This window comes from Otolemur garnettii, unplaced genomic scaffold, assembly GCF_000181295.1.
Source record: "Otolemur garnettii isolate 467f Iridium unplaced genomic scaffold, OtoGar3 scaffold00047, whole genome shotgun sequence".
NCBI lineage: Eukaryota > Metazoa > Chordata > Mammalia > Primates > Galagidae > Otolemur > Otolemur garnettii.
The window spans coordinates 3,198,439-3,220,007 of NW_003852442.1; the positions used below are offsets into that span (position 1 = coordinate 3,198,439).

General features: G+C 52.5%; 1 protein-coding gene across 1 annotated transcript in view; it reads right to left on the bottom strand.

Annotated features, from left to right (window-relative positions):
- The window catches only part of CMIP (c-Maf inducing protein), a 229,655-nt gene that overhangs the window by 81,262 nt on the left and 126,824 nt on the right, over positions 1 to 21,569 (bottom strand). The window contains exon 2 of the mRNA XM_003791303.3: positions 7,203 to 7,328. Within this exon, the coding sequence (XP_003791351.1) occupies positions 7,203 to 7,328 (126 nt within the window). The remainder of the gene's footprint in view (positions 1 to 7,202; positions 7,329 to 21,569) is intronic.

A 21,569-nucleotide genomic window follows, 5' to 3' on the forward strand; every position in this document is an offset into this window, starting at 1 on the left:
AGCAGGGAGGGCTGGCAGATCTCTTCTCCTGAGCCCGGCCTCCTGGGCTGCTTGTCACCGAGGCTTCCCCCTGAGCTGCACAGACCCCAGGCCTTGGTAGCCTGCCTCTCACAGCAGTGTGCTGTCCAGGAGGGGTGGGGGGATGTCCTCAGTGCCACTGACCATGGACGCCACATGTCTGCATTCCTGTCAGCTCTGTCCTCTGAGGCAGAGCCATCTGAGCTTTCCAAATCTTTTCTCATACAGGAGGGTCCATGCCCTCCTCCCCATTACACCCAGCTTTCTGGACACTTCCACTCCTCCCTCTGGTTGTTTCAACTCTGGGGGGTCAACACGACGCTCCAGAAAGCGGGCAGGCTCTGCCGAGCAGGAGACCCCCTGTACACCAGTGTGTGACTTTGAACTCCCTGTCTGCACCTGACTCAGGAACCAAAGGAGATGGCCCACGTCAACACCAACTACCGTCCAGAGATAATGACTGGGTACTAGGTGCTGTGAGGGGCGCCTCACACACATCCCTCTCAGCCTCGGGGCACCCATCTCGCAGGCGAGGGAGTGGGGGCTCGGGGCAGGCGGTGGCCCCGCTGCACCCCTGGGGACCTGCCCTCCCCCCTCTGCTTCCCTGCAGCTTCTGGTGGCCACTTAGAGCCCTAAGCCCAGACCCTGTGCCCGCCAGATGTTCACTCATTCTACTTACAAGACTGGGATGGGCAGCAGGACAAGCTGCTACCGCCCCAGGGAGCCCAGTGTTAGGAAGCCCAGTTCACTGGGTGAATTCACTGCATGGAGGGCAAAGCATGGAGCCCCTGTGAGAACAGCCCTGCAGAACAGTCCCACACTTCCTTCCCCAGGGCTGACCCCTGCCTGCTGCCTCCTCACTCCCCAGCACGACTAGAAGGAAAAAGGGATGCAGGCCCCTACTTACCCACCTGAAATGCCATTCTCCAGAATGACCACCTTGAAGGCACCTTCCCTCCCCCTCCCCAATCAAATCAGGTAGTGACACCTCTCTTAACATATCACACGAGCCTGTCATCAAACGTCTAGTCATCCTCCTTTCCAGAGGCTGTGGGCTCTGTGAGGCCAAGGACCATGCCTGACTTATACACTGTTGTGTCCATAAAACCCAGAGGAATGTTTGTTAAATGAAAGATGAGCTGAAGTGTACAGATATAGGGATGGATGGATGAACTGAGAGGTGGCTAGATAAGACAGACGGGCAGATAGGTGGATAAATGGGTAGGTGGATGGATGGGTAGATTGATGGATAGACAGACAGATGAAGGGGTGGGAGGATGGATGGATGGGTAGATGGATAGATGCATAAATGGATGCGTGGATGGATGTGTAGATTAATGAATGGACAGATGAGATAGATGGGTAAATAAATGGGTGGATGGATGGATGGATGGGCAGTTAGATGGACAAATGGACGGGCAGGTGGATTGACGGACAGATGGACAGAGCAAGAGTACACCTATTCTGCTCACTGAAGAAACTTCACATGCAATAGACCTTCAGAAGAACTTTTTAGCCGTGATACGCCTCTTCTCCCCAAATTGTATTTGAATACAGCTCTAGAAATAATCGTGGTGCTTTCCTGAATGCTACCACGTACCAGGCGTAGTGCAAAGTATTTTACATAGAACATCTCTGATTTTCACAGTATCCAAGAAGACAAGTACTACGTGTCTAGTTCACAAATAAAGAAATTGCAGCCCAGAGTGGTCCCCCGCCACCTAGGGTTGCACAGCTGGTGCAGTGGCGATGGGCAGCACATCGGGCTGCTCTGCAGTCCGCTCAGCCTGTTAGCCATGTCCCTGAGCCATCCATAAGCATTACTTGTCCATAGGAGCTGCCCTGCTGATGGAGGGGAAGGAGGAAGGACTGGGCACCATGTTCCTGCCACCAGAGCCCACCCTGATGATGAGGGAATGGGCCAGAATGATCCTCCAGAAGAGGGGGCAGGGGCTGATGGAGCTGGAGAGGTTGGGATAAGGGTAGGCCACAAACTGCTCCTTCCTTCCACTCGTCTAGTTGTGAAGAAAGAGCCTTCTGGGCGACATCCTGAATCCCACTGCAGGCACTGCTAAGTGCCTTCCAAGCAAAAGCCGTGCTTGTGCAGAGTCTCCAGGCTGCCCTGGAGAAGGCTGAGCCAGGACAACTCAGCCCAGTGGGAACCAGGCACAGCTGGAGTCCTGAGGGTCACTGCAAGGAGAGTCTTTTCTAAGAGGGGAAGTCCCACCCCCACCCCAAGTTCCCTGGGAGATCTGGCCAGCAGGGTTCTGACTCCTCCTAGGGACAAATCTTTCGAATACTGAAAGGGCCTGGTTCCAGGCAAATGCTGCCTAATTTCCTCTTCCAAACTTGCCAAGTTCTTGTCATTGTTGCATTGTCTCAAGAGGTGAGGAAAACAGCCAAGGTGCACCACGGGTGCCCTTCCTCAGTCCCCTTTCTCCAGCCCAACTTCTTAGGGAAAAACAGCACGTGCTTTCCAGACCGGAAATGTCTTTTTCTCCAGCTTCCAGTAAGAAAGGAACCCACCCTGTCCCTGCCCTACTGCCAACGTTTAGGGTAAACAGTTGCCCGGCCTCTCGTGGGAATTTCCAGAACATCAATGAGAAGAGCCGCATCTTGGAAACTGTCCCAGAAGCCAGGAGGGTCTCTCGCCCGCCTCACCTGAAGCCTTGTCCAGGGAGTAGCGGCTCTGCCCACTTTTTGTTGAAGGGGGAAACCCAATCTCAAGGCCCCTAAAGACAATCTGTGCAGTATCACTCTTCGGCACCTGCCACCCCAGCACAGGGGCCAGCCAGGGGGGCCTCCCCCACCGCGATGCCCTTGGATGGCCAGCCTCCCCACAGTGACACGGTGGCAGAAAGAGCATTAAGGGAGGAAAGAAGATAAACAGGTCCTTGCGGAAACCAGGGATTCTAACCACATGGCATTAGGGGCACTCCCACTGAAGGATGCAAAGCATCCAGAAACAACCAACAGGCCCACGAGGGATGGCGGGGTGCCTCTGTCTGACGATTTAGCCATGGGCAGATTGCTCAGTGTCTCAGAGCAGGGGACAAGGCACGAGTGTCTACATGTCCTCTTGGCCTTCCTGGAATGATCAGGTCAGCTCCCCGAGGCACTGATTCAAACTAACAAAGCAGGAGTTCTGTTAAGGAGGTTCCTGGAGAGAGGGAGGAAAGGAGAGAAGAGGAGAGACGAGAGAGAGACTGGGGGAGAGGTGTTCAGAGGTGAAGCAGCCTGGAGGAAGAAACTTCAAGAGAAACACAGAGTGAGCAACGGCAAGAGACAAAGGGAAAGGAGAGATGGGGAGAGGACGGGCAGAGATGGGGGGAAAGTATCAGGAGACAGAGGACAGCAGATGCCCGAGATACACAGACCCCGAGAGAGAGAGACAGAGAGACCAGACAGGCTGGGCCAGGGAAGGGACATTGGGCCCCTTGCTGGGGCCCCTGGAGCCCCTGGCATTGCCCTTAGGGGGAGAGCAGCAGAGACTAATGAGCCCCCTGCATCCTGAGGCCACTCCTGTGGGAAGGGGTCTAATGCATGGAGAGTGAGGAGGTCAAAATGAAAAGTTCTCAAAGCAAGAGCTGCCCAACAGAACTTCCTTCAACAATGGAAACGTTCCTTACCTGCATGCCCAGCACAGTAGCCACTAGCTGCACGTGGCTGTGGAACACCTGAAACTTGCCAGTGGACCGAGGAACTGCACCGTTAATGTGACTGAATTAAACCCTGCCACGCGTGGCCAGTGGCTGCTGTTGTGGACGGCACAAGTTGTATATTTTAATGCCTGTGCTGGCCAGAAGTGCTCCAGGGCCGCTCTTCAGACCCACCATGACCATCAGTGCACCTGACTGCCCCCTCGAGCCACACACATGCCCAGCAGAGAAGCTGTCTCTGAGGCTTGCTCTCTGTGACCTTGGCCATGAGATCTAATACAATGTGTATGTCACAGAGGAACCAAGGCACAGCGTAGGCTCTCACAGCAAAGGATCCCACTGCCTGTCACAAACAGCCCATGAACACAATCAAGCTCTGAAGAAAGCCCTGCAGGCCTCACCCCCAGCCCCAGCCTGGGGGTCCAGGTAGACCCACCCCTACCTCTGGCCTTCCCAGAACCATGTGGACCTCCCAGCCCAGGGCTCATGTACAGGATGACTTGGAAGTCATTTCTAGAACAAGTGAGCTACCCGGCACCTGAGAATGACCAGGAGGAAAGGGAGGAGGGCCAGGACAAGAAGGACACTGATCCACATCCACCCCCTGGCCTGGGGGACATGACAGCCAGGGAGAGACCAGGGCCGCAGGGGTGGGGCTGCACCCACCTGGGCTTACGGAGTGGGGTGGGAGGCCGCACAGCCGCTTCTCTCACCCTCCTCCCTCTGAGTCGGCTCTCAACCTGGATCTGAAGACTTGCCAGCTGTCTCCTCCTGCCCTCTGACTCCTGTTCTCGCCTCTAGCTCTGCTGTCCCAGTGAGAGGGATGCTGGAGAGGCCAGAGGCCCACCCGCCTGGTCAGTCCTCAGCTCTGACTTGAAGCTACTGCCGGATGGACACAGCCAGCCAGGCGAGTCATCACAGCTGGGCCTGCAGCCACCACCGGGTTAAAGGGACATTCCAGGCACTGCCTCCCTCCCTTGCAGCCTCACTGCCCCTCCTTCCCTGAGGCGAGAGATGTTCTGGCCTTCCTTGGGGGCAGGGCCATCCCTTGCAGCCCCAGGAGGAACAAGGCTCTATTAGTGGTGAGGCAGTGACCCCACTGCTAGGGAGCTGGGGGCTCAGGGCCCCATCCTCTGACTAGATGGCTCCAAGCATCTTCTCCTGCCTATCATGCAGACATCCAGACTGGCCCGTCCAGTGTTCCCTCTACCCTTTCAGAGCTTTCAATGGCTCCCTCTTGCCCTCAAAATACAGTCCTAGGCTTCCTCACTGGGCCAGTAAGGCCTGCACGATCAGGCCATCACCCTACAGGTCCAGATGCACCCACAGACCCTGACCTCTCCCCTCTGCCTTCAAATGCAACGAATACCCAGCTCCCTCACATCCATGTTTTTGTACCCACATCCCCTGTGCCCAGAGCATGTCCCCCACTCCTACTCATCCCTCTAAACCCAGTTTTAAAGCTGCCATCTCTGGGGAGCTTGCTCTGGCTTGCCCAGGCCAAATGAGTCCCTCCCTCCTCTTGGCTCCCGGCCCCCTAGGACTTGCCTCTATTTTAGCCCTTATTTCAGGAATCATTTGTTTATGGCTCTGTCTCCCCAGAGGGCTGCAGTCTCCCACCAGCACAGGGGAGAGGCTGACTTGAAGTTCCGTGATGGCAGTAAAGTCACTGGACTAGGACACTGTCTTTCTCTTTGCTAGCCACAGAACGCTGTTCTTGCCCCACCGCCCGCCCCCTTAATGGTCTTCGTGCCTGGTGAGCATGGGGAGCCAGTGCTGGGGCAGAGAGGCTGCAGGACGAGGGTCTGGTGGGAGGGGCTGAGCTGCCCATGGTAAAGAGAGGAGAGACAGGAGGAAGCTCTGCCCGCTGGAGGGGAGGAGGGAAATGGGGAGAGTGAGTACAAGAAAAACTACAGAAGAAAGCAGCCCGAGGAAGGCATGGTCTTTGGTGTCCTCTAAGAGATGACAGCAAAGAAGGAGATTTTCCTAAAGAGGCTTCGCTGTTACACTCAGCTACCGAGATCAGCATTCCTCAGGCCAAACTGGGTGGCTCTTAGCTCCAGTGCTGCCACGAGGTCCAGCAGCCCCTAGATTTGAAACAGGATTGATGGAGCATCTCTCTGGGATGACAGAAGGTATCCCTGGAGAGACAGGATTGGAAAGAAAATGCTCCTACAAGGCCAGCCCCGGAGGAGCTTCCTCACGCTGGGAAGAGGAGAGATTTAATCTAGATGAGGCATTTCTGATTTGGGGTTCCTTCAGGAAGCTGAAGCGACCCCTTGGACATGACACACACCATGTTTTGTGTACATGCTACAGCGGCCACTTATTTTTGTAGGCAAATTCTCCTTTCTTGGTGGACCTGCCTGGGAGGGCTATTAATCAGAATACACAGCTGTCCTAACACAGGGCAGCACATTCTGGAGGCCTGAATGACACCAAAGCAGAAGCAATCAAGACCTCACCCAAGATTTTATAAAAGGTACTGAAAGAAAAAAGATCACAAGTTCGAGAGTGTGGCTCGGCCCACCTTTCCCACCATACAGTGAGAGCCTGCCTGACAACAAAGCCATCAGAACGGGAACCAGACAATGGAAAGATGTAGAACATTAAAGCTATCATTTGACTCCTGGGTCCAGCCATTCCTCAAGTCCTCTCTTGGACATTCCAGTTATTTTATCTATTTATTTATTTATTTATTTTGTAGACACAGAGTCTCGCTTTATTGCCCTCGGTAGAGTGCCGTGGCATCACACAGCTCACAGCAACCTCCAACTCCTGGGCTTAGGTGATTCTCCTGCCTCAGCCTCCCGAGTAGTTGGGACCACAGGTGCCTGCCATAACGCCCGGCTATTTTTTGTTGCAGTTTGGCTGGGGCCAGGCCTGAACCTGCCACCCTTGGTATATGGGGCTGGTGCCCTACCCACTGAGCCACAGGCGCCACCCTGTCCCAGTTATTTTAATAGTTATAGCATTAAATTCTGATTTTGTCTCAGGAGTTTCAATAATGTTTGTGTCATTTCCGACCCAAAGTCCTGCCTAGTACATATGGAATATATACTCCTCCCCCCCAAAAGACAGCTTATACTTCCACCAGTCTAAGACGACTTAGATCAACAAGAAGTAAGGAACCCCCTCACTCAAAGTAAAGCAAAAGGTGGCCTATTTGTTTCCTACAGCCTTCTGGGGCCTACTAACATCTGTTTAGTTTCCTCATCTGTAAAATAGATGAAGAAATAGAAATAAAATAAAACTTATTTTTCAGATTTACTAAGGGAACAAGCAACATGTGAAGTTCCCAGGCTGTGGCAGCATACAGCAGGAGCTCAACTCATGCACAGTCTCTCTTTCTTTTCTCCAGTGAGCTCCAGTTTATACCTTTCTTAGACTTGGGAGGAAAAAAACACCTAAAGTTAAACAACCTTTCCTTCTGACAGTTGGCTGCCACCCTCCAAGGGAAATGAGAAGGGTGAGTGAGTGGGGATGAGGGAGCAGAAACTGCTTGTTCATGTTTATTTATCCTACCTGCAGTAAGACAGTTCCCCCAGGAATTGTGAGCTGTAAACAGTACTTCGGGGCGTTCTCCCAGGACAGCAGCTGAACGTCTTCAATCGCGCTGTAGGAGACTGAGTTTTCCATGTACCCAGTTGGCTGCAGCAAGAAAAGGAAAAAAAGAGACAAGCACTGGTTACACGAGCAGGCGTGACATTCGCACCTCAGGAGAAGGCTCCTGAAAGCATCTCCCTCTGGCGACAAGCACACGGGGCTGGTGCAGAGCTCAGCATTGCCACAGACCAGAGGATGCACCATCGCTCCTGGCTGGTGGCATCCCCCGCAGTGGATGTTCACCAATGTGTTTGGAGGTGTGGGGTCGGGAGCAGGCTGGGACCACCTCAAGGGCAAGGACTGGGAGCTATTTCTCTTATCATCTGCAGGGCCCGGCAGAAACCCCTATGCCCCCTCACTGGCAAAAACCTACCACTCTCTCGTACCCAGAAATCTTGCAAACAGGCATTCTCCACTCAGTAGCCATAGCCATGTTCCACATCCCTACTTCCTTGCTCAATATCCTTCAATGGCTCCCAGTGGCCCAACCACAAAATACACACTCCCATCCATGATGGACAGGCCCTACAGGGCTGGTCTTGCTTCCTTCAGCCCCACACCTCAGCGGCTTCTCTCCCGTACTAGTTCCCCACACTGGCCGCTGACAGTGCCTCAAACTCAACCTGCTCTTTGTCTCAGAAAGACCACAGCAATACCCTCCCTCCCCACAGGATCCAAACTCCCCTTCTCAGCTCCTCATCCACACTCCAGATCTCACCTCATCAGCACTTTCTGGGGCACCCAGCACCCTGCAGACCCCACAACCACCCACCCCTGTGTCCCTCACTGTGTGCTCCCTCTCCAGGGCTCACCACACTGTTTGATCATTTGTAGACTTACACTGTCACTTCTGTTCAGTATCCACCAATTGTCTTTCTCATGCACCATTCATTCATTCACCCATTCATTCAACAGACAGACATTTACTTCTATTCTGTTCGAGGACCCATGCCGGGTGCTGGGGACAGAGCAGTGAGCAAGGCAACTAGACGATGCACAAAATACCCAAAGAAACAAACTATCAGAGACTGGCAAGTGCTGCACAGAGTCAAAATAGGGTGTGGTGACAGATGGCTAGAATAAGTGACAGGTGGCTGAGAACAGGAGCCACCATGTAAAGATGGAGGCAGAGTATCCAGAGCACACAGCCAGTGCAAAAGCCCTGGGGCAGGATCGGCTGGGAGTTCAGGGCTGGGCAGAGGCCACATGGAGGGAGGGCCGGGTGAGTGATGCCTTGGAGAGGTAGGCAGGCTGCTCCCAGAGGGGCTGATAGTCCAGCTGGGGATCTGAGTACTACTCCCAGGGGATAGAATGGCACAAAAGCTTCAGCTAAGTTTCACTGGGACAGCTACACAGAGAACAGACTCAGGAAAGGACAGCAGCAGAGGGACATGCTGCAGGCTGCTGCATGGGTCCAGGAGGCTGCCCAGACCTGTGGGATGATGGGAAGGAGACAACCAAGTCCATCCTGCCCTTCTCACCCACACATCACCTGTCCCTCGGCAGGACCAATCCAGACAGCTACCGTGTCTTTGTATCAGCCTGCCCTTTGACATCCTGCCCTATTCCCGCCACCCAAGTGCTGCTCCATTCCCACCATTGTACGGTAAGTGACTCAGCCCTCACGGTACATCTCATCCTGGCAGCACCAGCAAACAGGGCTTGGTGCTTATTTTCCTAACCCACGTCCAGATAGCATCGCGTTTGCTGCTGACCGTCTGCCCTGCTGGTGTTTAAGCACCACGGGAGCAGGAGGGAGGTCCCCCGTTTTCTTCCATGAGCCTGAACAGAGCCTGACTTTTAGGCAGTAACTGTTATTATCTTAACAAATGAACAAATAAACACCTTACTAAAATAAAAGAAATGTTTGTGCAGGTATTACCAATAAGTACTACCCTAACACACTTGAGTAGATGCTTTCTATGTTATTTTTTTTAATTAAGATTTAGAAACCTCCTTTAGGAAGCAATGGCTGCTGCCCAGGGTCCCCAGAGGCGCTGAAGACCTTGCCGTGGGGGCTCCTATCTCTCTCCCTGTCTTTCTCTCTCTTAAAAGGCCTGGGCAGTCCCTGCATGTTTAACACACACAAAGGCCAAACAACAGGGCTGAGGCGTAGCCACCAGTGGGTCTGGAAAATCACTGGACCACAAAGACACATAGATATCCAAACCCACTCCCAAATCCCAACAGCTGAATGCCGCCACAGTGCCACAGAGGATCAGGATCACTCAGATCAGCCAGACCAAGCGACAGGCACCATGGGCACACAGGCAGGAAGTCCTGAGGCTTCCACTTCTACCTCAGTGAGGCTGGGAGCGGCTCAGCACTCAGTGTGGCCGGAGTGGGAGGCTGGGGTAGGAGGCTGGGGCGGTAGGCTCTGAGAGATGTACGAGGCTGCCTCCACAGGTGTAACAAGACAGTGGGAGGCCACTAACTGTGCCAGGCCATCTCCTTCTGAAGATTCTGCCTTAGCTGTCTTGATCAGAAGTTACAACCGAGGTTTCTGGGAAAAGGCTGAGTAAAAATAAAAGGCTTTTTTAAATGCTGAGGTTTTTTTAATTGCCTTCCCATTCTCTGTGGCAGCATCTGACCAAAAGCAGAGTTTTTAGAACCAAAGAGGAGACTTGGGTGTGAGCCGCTTACTGTGAGTCCTTAGGCAAGTTACTGCACCACTCCGAGCCTGTTTCCCCTAATGGGTAGAAGAGAATTGATTTAATAGCAGAGTTAACAAGAGCACTAAGAGAGAATCCATCTGCCAAGGGCTTGGGACAGTCCCCACAGCACCGTGAAGAGCTCCATGAAATCAACTATCGTGAAAGTGCTAAACTTTGTACATCTCTGGGGGCTTCCTTCTCAAAACTCACTACCCAAGTCTGACCATGAGAAGAACGTCAGCCAAACCCCAACCCATCCTCAAATCCCCTGCGCAGACCTCAGGAGCCTCAAGGAAAGCCTGGGCACTTGCCCCAGCCAAGGTAACAACACTGAATGGACATGGGGATCCCAGATGGTGTCCCGGGACAAGAAAAGGACATCAGGTAAAACCTGGGGGGCAGAGGGAAGGGGATCAAATAAGGTGTGGACTGCACGACACGTCAACATTGGTCACTGGCCGTGACAGACGTATCGTGCTATCGTCACATGCTAAGAACAGGGAAAGTGAGTACAGGTATGCAGGGACTCTGAATTACTTTCATCACTTTTCCCTACATCTCAAACTATTCTAAAATAAAATGTTCATTAAAGAAATGAACTGCTGAGGCTGCCCTTATTGTCACTGGGCAGGGACACCGGAGGCTGGCAGGGGAGATGGGGATCGAGAGCCCCCAGTAGCATTGCTCTATGGAATCAGACAAGCTCAGGTGGGCAGGGCCTCTGCTATTCGAGGGACTTGCATGCTGCTGAGATAGTTTCACAGATAACTGATAATTCCCTGGTAATCTGAATATGATGACTGCACTGTCAGCAGAGGAGATTCCTGCACGGGGTAGGAGACTGAATTAGATAAAACAATGATTAAAATTTTCCTCCACTCAGAGATGCTAGGAAATCCAGCTCTAAGAGGTGTGTCTGAGAGAACAAAAAGAAGATTAAAATCCTGTTTTCTAAATGTGCAAGTGTAGTGCGCAGTGGGGTGTTGGGGGGGCCTTTGGGGACCATGGGAACATTTTCTATTTTGACTTCAACAGTGGTTACTCTTACAAGTTTGATAAAACTCACACTAAAAGGCGAATCTTACTACATGTAGATTACAACTCCAACCTGACTAAAAATGGCAATGCACGAATATCAAAGATAATTGGGAAGATGACAAAGAGAATAAAACCTTTCCGATAAAATCGCCTAGTGACTGCTCATTACACTCTGATGTGCGACTTCCTGATTTTGTTCTCCACGTAATTTTCTACAGTGCCCGGACCGTGCGGCACGCGTGAGTGTGTAACGCCCTTTTTCGTGTTGTGGAGGTATCCCCTGCTCTGAACTCTGGTTTTCGGGGCTGTGAAATGTTTTGCCACCCTATTACATTTTATCACTGCCTTGGCCCCTCCCCAGGGCCAGCTAGTGTCTCCTTTTACGCTGCCATAAACAACTCCTCTGCAACATCCTTGTGAAACATGTTTCTCTACCCTATATTTAGGGTTATTTCCTTAGGCCAGATTCCCAGAAAGGGAGCGACTGGGACAAAGGGCAAGTGCGCATTTTATGCTGTTGCCAAATTGCTCTCATTAAAGAGACATTAAAGGGAACAGGGGCTCCCTGGCCAAGGCTGAGGGGCCTTCGTCCTTGGCCACCAGCTCCCTGGGCGTATGAGGAGCGATGTTCTCCCCCAGGTGAGTTCTGGGCAGCTGCTGGGTAGCCAAGTGCTGAAAACCCTGCGCTGGTAGGGTGTGTGTCAGCGGTGCCCACGTCCAGGTCCTGACTCCTGGGGATGCTGCCTTCCCGGGGAGCCGGCAGTAAGTGGCAGCAAAGTGTCCCTGTGTCCTTCTGGGCACAGGGACTGACACGGGGCTAGTTCTGGGAGGTCTGCATCTGCTGGACCAAAAACAGACATGGTCCCTCTGCCTCTGAGGAGGTCCTGCCCAGGGGCTTAACCCAAATGTCAGCTGGAGAAAGTAGGGCCTGGAGAAAACCCCCCAAAAGCCTTCAGAGCTGACGTTCTAAACTGGGCCCCTCCTCAGACCCCAGAGTGAGTGGGGATGGGGTGACCAGTGGCCCCCCAAGGCCCCCACGATGCTGGCATGAGGCCCCAGCTTTCGCCTCCCCCTTCCTTCTGGGGAGCCAGCTCCCTCCCAGACCTGCCTGCCGGTTTCCATGGGGATGCCTCTAAAAGCGAGGATGAATCATGACGTCCAGGCTGACTCAAGGCACACGTCCTGCGCAAGGGAGGAGGCTCCCGGACCCCCAAAGAAGAAGCTGGTCTGGAAAATCCTTCCCTGAGTTTGTTCCTGAGGCTAGAGGATGTGGGAGGCAGTTGGGGACTGATCAGAAAACAGCAGGCTTTTTGTGGGAGGGTTGTCTGTGACCCTGGCAGCTTACTGGGGCTAAAACCCTCTCCACCCACGGGAGTCACCCGAGTCATCACACAGGTGTCGTGTAGCAGAGTCAGATACCATGGGGCACTGTCCCACTGCAATGAGGAGGGATTTGCTCTGGACCCGCACACACAACCCTGGGCCTCAAAGGAAACACGCCAAGTCTGATGGCAGGGGAGACCCCTCCAGCCTGCACAGGGTGGACACCAGCAAAGACAGAAATAGTAAAAGGATGCCATTACATTGTTCTTCTTGGGAGTGACACACACCTGAAGTTACTTGCACTGGGAGGGATCAGCACAGCTCCCTGCTACATTTAAAAAATTACAGGTAAAATTCATATAACAATAAAAGCAACCATTAACTGGTTTTACATGTCTGGTTCAGTAGTATTCAGTACGTCTGCGATGCTGTGCAACCTTCATCACCTCAACGGCAGCCCCCGGCCCTCCCAGCCGTGCACCACCCGTCTGCCCTCTCTCCGTAGGTGCTCCCGTTCTGGACACTCCACACAACATTCATACACCCTACAGTCCTTAGCATCTGGCTCCCTTCACTTAATGTTTTTGAGGCTCATTTCAGCACAGCACAAAGCAGAACTTTCTTCCTTTGTGAAGCAGTCCAGTGTGTGGATGGGCCACATTTTGCATACCCATTCATCCACTGATGGACGTTTGGGGGGTGTTGCCTTCTGACTGTTGCAAGCAGCCCACTGCATGTGTATCTGTTCAAGTGACGATGGACAGACACTGGGTATGCACACACCACCCACACTAGGCCCCATCCCCACAGAAAGGCACAGGGCCCTGGTTAACATTTATCAAGCAGTTAGCATCTGGCCAGCACCGTGCTAAGAGCTTTACATACTGTATATTACCCTATTTAATTTCACAACAATGATCCAGTGGAGGGGCTGTATTTATCCCTATTTATCTGCATGCTGCAGAAGAAGAAACTGAGGCACAGAGAGGCGAGTATGTCACAGACTCACTGCTTTTAAAAGACAGAGCTGGGATTCAATTTTACAACCCCCAAGACCGTGAGGTCCATTCCCGCCTTCTGCCAAATTCCTCTGGCTGGAGGAAAACTCCAGCTTGCACACTTGTGCGCATACACACCTCACACACAGAGGTGAGGTGCAGAAAAGAGCTGGGACAGCAGGGGGACCAGTACAGCAGGGGTCTCAGAATCACCCTCCCCCGACCACTGCCACCCAGCCCAGCTGGTCCCCAGACACCTAGAGCTCAACTGGGCCCCCAGGGCAGAAACCCACAGACGCTCACTTGGGAAAGGCTTGTCAAAATATTTTGATGTTCTCTTTAATCCCACAAAGGGAAAAACTATGGCAAAAGCAACGCGGCTAACAATTTACTGCTAGACGGGCCAGTCTGGGCCCCAGTCCCAGAACAAATCTCCTCAAATGCCTTTCACACTCCCCCTCCCCTTGTTTCCTTAATGTAATTTAACCTTCTCTGGTTGCCCCAGGGCTGTTATTATTACTCCCATCCACTGGCCAGCTGAGCTGCAACCAGCCACCCAGCCATGCTCTTGGTGCCACTGGGGTACAAGGGCTGTTGGCTGCAACGCGTTTTCAAATGGCTCCGGAGCTGGGAGCGCTGTCTCCGTTTGGTAGGGCTTCTCCAGTCACTCTATCAGTCTGGGATCGCTGTCTCCGTTTGGTACGGCTTCTCCAGTCACTCTATCAGTCTCCTGATGCCAGAGGAATCCTTCCCACTGCTACCAATGTACCCCCAGCCCCTCCCACAAAAGGTTACAGCTCTTCTGTTGTGACCTGGGAAATCAGGCTGCCCAGCCTGTTAGAACCATGTGCAAAGTAAAAGTAAAAAAGCCTTGAGCAAGAAAATCTCTTGTGGGAAAATCACATCCCTCTTGTGCCTTTCTGGGCTTTCTTTTGTTGGTGATTAAAGTTCTTCACAGCATAAATAACTCTACGTCAGCGCTGCCCAGCGGGGCTCTGTGTGGTGCTGGGAATGCTCTGTCTCTGCGCTGGCTGATGCCACAGCTGCCTGTGGGCTCCTGGGCAATTGTGACGTGGCTAGTGCAACCTGGGAATTGAATGAGACATTTCATTTTCATTAAACAGCCACAGGTGGCTGGAAGCTACCTTACTGGTCCGCTCAGTTCTGCACGACACCCTCCATTTACCTAGGAAGCGTTAGTTTTTAAAACTAATCTACTTCATCCTTACAACCAGCCTTGTGGTCGGCATTCGCATGTTTAACTGCAGATGAGGAAGCTGAGATACAAAACTAAAAGGGAACATTTGTCTTGACCCTCCAGGCCTCTCCCTGGAGAAGAGCTGTCGCTTGGGACTGAATTCATGTAGATTCAACAAGTGGGAGGCCTCGTGTGTGCGACCCTATGCCCAGACCTGGGGACAGGAGAGTGACAGGGAGGGACACAGCCCTGCAATCATGGCTGAGGAGGCAAGAGAGACAGATGACCCATGCAGACGGCAGGAGAGATGAACAGAAATCTATGTCCTCAGAGGGTGACACTTTGCATCTGTGCCTCCAGTCACCTCTGAAGCTAAGCGGTCATCAGGCTCTGAAAGGGAACTTGGATGGAGGACCCACCCAGGCCCCTGCTACAGCCCCGTGGATTTGGCAGGGGGCATGGGTGCAGGTGTCCCATCCTAGCTGTAGTGTCAGGACCTTCCAGGCTGGGAGTGTCCCCTGCCTGCTTGCCCACCTCCTGCATTTTCAGTGTCTGTCCCACCTCTACCAGCCCTCAATCCCCCCAATCCCACCCCGCCCCTGAGAGGAAGGTATTGTCAGCACCCCTGTGTCAGACCAGAAATGGAGGCTCCAAACAGGTGTGTACCTTGAGCAACCACGCACAGTACTGGGAGAGAGCTGGGAAGAGAAGGGGGAGCTCCAGGCTTCAGGCCCCAGGCTTTATCCACGAGAGCCTAGAGCAGTGTTTTTCAAGCTTTTTTTAATCTCATGGTACACTGAAACCTATAAACTTCTGCAGCATACTTATCTATGTGGATCAAAAAATAAGAGTTAAGAAAAAAGAATACAATTACTGTGCTTTGAACTTCTTTTGAAAATAATTAACGATCTTTCAAAAATTTTTGCAGCATACCGGTTGAAAAATCACTGGGCTAGTGAGTGAGAAACCAGGGCCTGAGTGTGACACTTCCACACGACCCTCAAGAAAAGACACTGACAAGTGCCGGCAGGATACAGAGCGACCAGAGTGTTCCTAAATTGCTGGTGAAGTTCAGTAGCAAAACCACTAGAGGCAAACTGCGTGGTAGCTCTGTTAAAGGTTAGACATACTGGGCCCCCCAACCCAGCAGTCCCACCCCACCCCACCCTTGCAGAAATGCCTACAGATGTGACCTGTGCACACATGTGCAGGGAGAGAGACCACATTCCCATAACTTTTTACTGCATTACGCTGTTATAACTATTCTATTTTATTATTAGTTATTATTGTCAATCTCTTCCTGTTCCTAATTCATGAATTGAACTTTATCCTAGGTGCATATGTCCAGGGAAAAACACAGCATGTGCAGGGTCTGGTACTCTCCGCAGTTTCCAGCATCCACTGGGGGGCTCAGAACATATCCCCCAAACGATAAGGGGGGGAGCGAGTGTATAGTGAAAAGCACCCAATTGTACACTTTAAAATGGGGGATTTTATGGCAAGTGAATTATATCACAACAAAGAAAAAGGTTCTCGTGTACCTGCCTCCAGGGTGTTTGAGGACAGTGGGCTCATCTTCTGCATCAGGTAACTGCTGAGCTGGGGCCAGAGGGTGCTCGGCAGGGGTGTGAGGATCAGGCCCCTTCGGGTGGGGGGTGCAGGGAGATGTGGAGTTGTCTATAAAAGCCCACCAGCTAGGTCCCCGCTCACACCAGCTGGTCGGCAGGCGCTCACTACGCAGAGGTGATCATGTCTAAGGCTCACAGAGAAGGAAAAGGCTTAGCTCAAACACTGGCCAGTGCACTCTCTCATCTGTGCACTACTCCAGACGGGTCAAACAGAGAGGAAGCTGGCGCACTGGGTGATTAGCCAGCTCCAGCAGACCGACAGTGAGCAGCACATACCAGCTATGGAAGGCCTCGGGTCTGACCCCCGTTGGTGCTGGAGGAGCAGCCGCACAGTTGGAAAGTCCCCAGGCTCGTCACCCTCCTCCTGCCCAATATCAACCAAGCTTCTGTGTCCAGGCCTCCCAGCCGTGAGATCATCATGAGGTCAGGAAGACCCTCCAGGCCCTCTTCCCTGCTGCTCAGACCTCAGCGGAGAATGCCTGCAGCTGGGCTGGGACTGTAGGCAGTGTCCGGGCTCTGTGGAGATGGTCAGGGGCACGCTGTGGGCTCATTCATCACAAGTCCAGCTGTGGCAGTTGTCCCCTTTTATGGCCAAATGGCTCCGGAGGTTTAATAATAGAGCACAGGACTAATATTTGCACATTCAGACCCTTCCAACCCCGGCTGTCTCTGCGGGCACGGCGAGAGGGATGGAGATCAGTCCCTCAGGGCATGGCATGTGACATCAGTACCAGCGAGATCCTCTGCCACTGCAGCAGGTGATGGGACAAGACAGAGACACCCCAGAATCAGCATCACTTCCACCCACCAAGTCAACATGCGTTTCTGAAGACAAAGCGTCAGCCCGGACTGAGCACGGACCAGGCCTCCATCAGGCAGGCTACAGGCACCGAGTGCCCGGTCCTTCACCAGGGCCCTGTAGGAGCCCTGCCCTGTAGAGGGAGATGGAGAGGTTGAGACAGCTCAACTGTGGACTCAGCTCACAGCTGCTCCTGGCAGACACTGGCCTGTGAGGCCCAGGGTGACTCAGAGACACAAGAGAGGGCTTAATAACAGGGCGGGGGGTAGAGGGCCCCGTACAAAGGTAACAACATCACAAAGCAAAAGGCACCATAATCAAGGAGGGCACAGTGCAAAGGACAGGAGAGGAGGAACACTCTGGAACATGGAGAGGCTTCCCAGAGATGACCTTTGAGCTGGTCTCAGGGTGAGCAGAGAGCACCTGACATTCCCAAGAGTGAGCAGGAAACAGGTTGTGGGTCCCGGGATGAGGAGGAGAAGCTGTGAGATAAGGCATGGGTCCAGGAGGCCCCAGGAAGGGGACAGCCCCCACTGCCCTGCCCTCTCACACGTTCAAAACCTTCTCTCTGATTCCTCCTCTCTCTCTCTGTTCCTTCTTAAGTGTAAACAGTAAGATAAAGAGCCAAAGTGCACAGGTATTAAATGGATGTATTTTTACATGTGCACAACCCTGTGTAGCCGCACCCAGATCAAGGTGTGGAACATCCCCAAACCCTAGGCCCCCTCCTGTCCTTTCCCCCAGCACTGCCTGGAGGGTCTGCTATTCCAGCATCTAGCATCATAGATTAGCTCTGCCTGTTTTGGAAGGTCTGACAGACAGCAGACACTGTTGGTGCCTAGCTTCTGCAGCCAGCATGGCGTCTGAGGGCTGGTCCATGTCACTGCGTGTGCTGTGTCACTACATGTGGTTCGTGTTGCTGTGTATGTGCTGTGTCACTGCGTGTGCTGTGTCACTGTGTGGTGTGTGCTCCGTGTCACTGTGTGTGCTCCGTGTCTCTGAGTGTGCTCCATGTCTCTGTGTGTGCTCCGTGTCGCTGCATGTGTGCTCTGTGTTGCTGCATGTATGGTCCTTGTCACTGCGTGTGCTCCATGTCTCTGCGTGTTCTCTGTGTTACTGTGTGTGTGGTCCTTGTCACTGCATGTGCTTCGTGTCTCTGCATGTGCTCCGTGTCACTGCATGTGCTCCATGTCGCTGCGTATGTGGTCCTTGTCACTGTGAGTGCTGTGTCACTGCGTGTGTCCCCAGCTCTTTCTTCTTCTTTTATCAGCTGCACAGCTGCTCCTTCCCTTATATCACACGTGTGTTTAGGGGTGTGGGGGCTGTTTCTGGTTCAGGGCTACTGTGAACAGACTTGTACGTATTTTGGGGTGGATAAAAGCAATCTTTTTTTTTTTTTTGAGACAGAGCCTCAAGCTGTCCCCCTGGGTAGAGTGCTGTAGCCTCACAGCTCACAGCAACCTCCAACTCCTGGGCTCAAGCGAGTCTCCTCCCTCCGCCTCCCAAGTAGCTGGGACCACAGGCACCTGCCACAACGCCCAGCTATTTTTTTGGTTGCAGCCATCATTGTTGTTTGGCGGGCCCTGGCTGGATTCGAACCCACCACTTTAGGTGTATGTGGCTGGCGCCTTAGCCACTGGAGCCACAGGCGCTGAGCCGATAAAAGCAATCTTTAGGGTAAATAATCAGAAGTGGGAGTCCTGGGACACAGAATCAAAAGCTTATATTTAAGCCCAAGAAATGCTCAATTGCAGGATTTCCAGGGAGCCTCCTCTATAGGCGCTGCCCTCAAGTCCTAGGAAGGATGAGGATTCCTGGGTTTATGGAAAGAACCAGGCTGTCCATGGAGCTCAATTTTCTCAAAAGATGGACCACACCTGAGGTGGGGGATTCTTGAGGAGTTTGAGGCTGCAGTGAGCTGTGATCACGCCACTGCACTCTAGCCTGGCAACAGAGCGACCCTGCCTCTAAGAACAAAAACGAAAAGGATGGAGCACATCTTTCACAGAGCACTTCTGAGACCCACAGGAGAGGCAGCAGCCCTCTCAAAACGGGACTTGGAAAGACGGAGGAGGTGATGGAAGAATACAAACTCTCATGAAAACTGTGCTCGTGTACAGAGGGCTGCCTGCTCTGCTTTGCCATCGTCATGGAGGGTCCTTCCCACACTTGGCAGGTGAGAGAAGGAAAGGGTGGTCTGCTCCAGGGATGAGAGCTCTAAGTTAAAGGCTGTGAACAAGACTGGTTTTTTTTATCCTTGTCATTTAAACTTTAAGATCCATGCCAGTCACTCAGGTCTGTATCCATTTGTTGTTCTGAATGTAGGACACCAGGGATCAATGAATTTTCATATCTTTAAAAACATAAGCTAGATGATGGTGTAATTCTTCTAGGGGAAACGTGGCTGGTGATGGTATGGAAATGGGCACCTGCCTACAGATCCTCACAGGCTGGGACCGTCTATGACCCTGGTATCTTCTGTGCACTGACTCCGGCTGTCTGTATGTTGTATGTGCCCAAGAACAGGTACTCTGCATCTCAATCTGCCTCCTTAGCAATGTGACTTGACCCAGGACCTCCTGTGTGCCAGACACCGGGTCAAATGCTTGTGGATGTCCTCTCACAAACTCCTTAGAACAGCAGTTCTCAACCTGTGGGTCCCGACCCACAGGAATTGTATTAAAGGGTCGCGGCATTAGGAAGGTTGAGAACCACTGCCTTAGAATGACCCTTGAGGTAAGGTACCACTATGATCCCATTTGACAGCTGAGAAGACCAAGGCCCAGAGAGGAGAAGTAACTTTACCTAAGCCAGGCTGCAGTTATTAATGAAGCCAGTCTTTGAACCTGCTGTGACTCTGAACCAGAGCTTGGCAAACATTTTCCACAAATGGCCAGAGAGTAAATTCTTTAGGATTTAAGGGTCACATGGTCTCTGTCATATCTGTCCACAGACGAAAGCCACGGATGATACACAAGCGACCACACTGTGTTCTAATAAATCCTTATTTACAAAGACTAGTGTTGGGGTGGGTTTGGCCCATGGGCCGCAGATTGCTGTCCCCTAATCTAAGCCACTCAGGAGGAAATGGGAGTATATGATGAATGAATGAATGAATGAATGAATGTATGGGAGAACGTGAGTGGGACGTGTTTTCTCTCCTTGCTTTCTTCCTAAGGCAATTTTAGTACTGAGTCCCAAGAGATGTCTCCCATGTGTGTTTCATGTGTGCGCAGCTGAGTGGATGAATTTGCTGTGTATTGCACCTCCTAGGACTGGGTCCTCCTCAGAAACCCTGAGGGCCTGTATCTCCACAACGTCCCTGCCAGGGACCCACCTTGGCTCTAACCCTAAGTTCTATGGAAGTGCTCATTCCACAGAAATCTCCCAGAGGATGAACATGTGGGAAAATGAAATCTAGAAGCCCCAGAGATATTTTTATCTTCTCCCAGAAACAGCCAAGTCCACCTGGGGGAGAGAAGCTGCTGGAGGTGACCCAGAGTGAGCAGCCAGGACCCTGGGCAAAGTGACCCACATGGCTCTCTTGTTCCTGAAATGATGGGAATGAGCCAGCATGACAGAAGCCGCACTTGGAAACCTCCTGACAGTGTAAAGAAAGCTGGGGATGGTGCCTTCCAGCAAAACAGCCTTCTAGAAAATACCAGGCAAAAAGAGGGAGGGAAGGAGTGAGGAGGAAAAGAGCAAGAAGGATGTTCTGGTCCAACACGCGGAAGGAAAGGGAGGCTCGGAGAGGCGTGGTTACTCCCCACAGTCCCCCAGCTGCAAGGAACAGAGCTGGCAGACAGGGTCGCCTCTCATGTGTCCTGCTGTGGACCCGAGGCCCCAAGCTAGACCTGTGTAGTGAGCAGACAAGAACGTTGGAAGCTGGGCCTGCCGGGCCCACTGCCCTGAGGACGCGCACTGCGATCACGCCCTTGGCTTCTCACCTTGGACACCCCTCATCCATGCCAGCCCTGCACCAGGGCTCGGCTCACCTTCTCTGAGATCTCAGGGGACCCAGGGCAGATCCCAGCCTGTCATCACGCACGACATCACAGTGGATGTTGGCTTTTACTAGTATTTTTCCCTCAAGATATTAACTCAGCGCCTCGAGTTCACCCCACCCTCCGTGACGAGTTGAGGGAGAGGGGCAAGGTGTTTACAAGGCTGAGTGTGTGAGCTTTTCTGTAGGCTGCAGCCAATTCCACAGGACATCTGTTAGACACGACATTGCTCTGGATCAACAGTTATGGATCTGTGGACACAGACCATGGTAGGGCTCACAGGCCTGCTTTGTGGGATTTTTCTCAGCACACGTGCCTATACTGTCCTACACAGACGGCCCAGGTGTGTCCAGCACAGGTCAGGCAGGGGTGTCGTGGTGAGCAAGACCCATCCCTGCCCTTAGACTGAAAAACTACGCCTGCATATACACGTCCATTGTATTTTAAATATAGCTAGATGCCATTGTCATGAATATGTTTGTTGAAACTGAGACAATATTCTGGCATCAGAATATCTTTTTTTTTTTTTTGAGACAGAGCCTCAAGCTGTCCCCCTAGGTAGAGTGCTGTGGCATTACAGCTCACAGCAACCTCCAACTCCTGGGCTCAAGCGAGTCTCCTGCCTCCGCCTCCCAAGTAGCTGG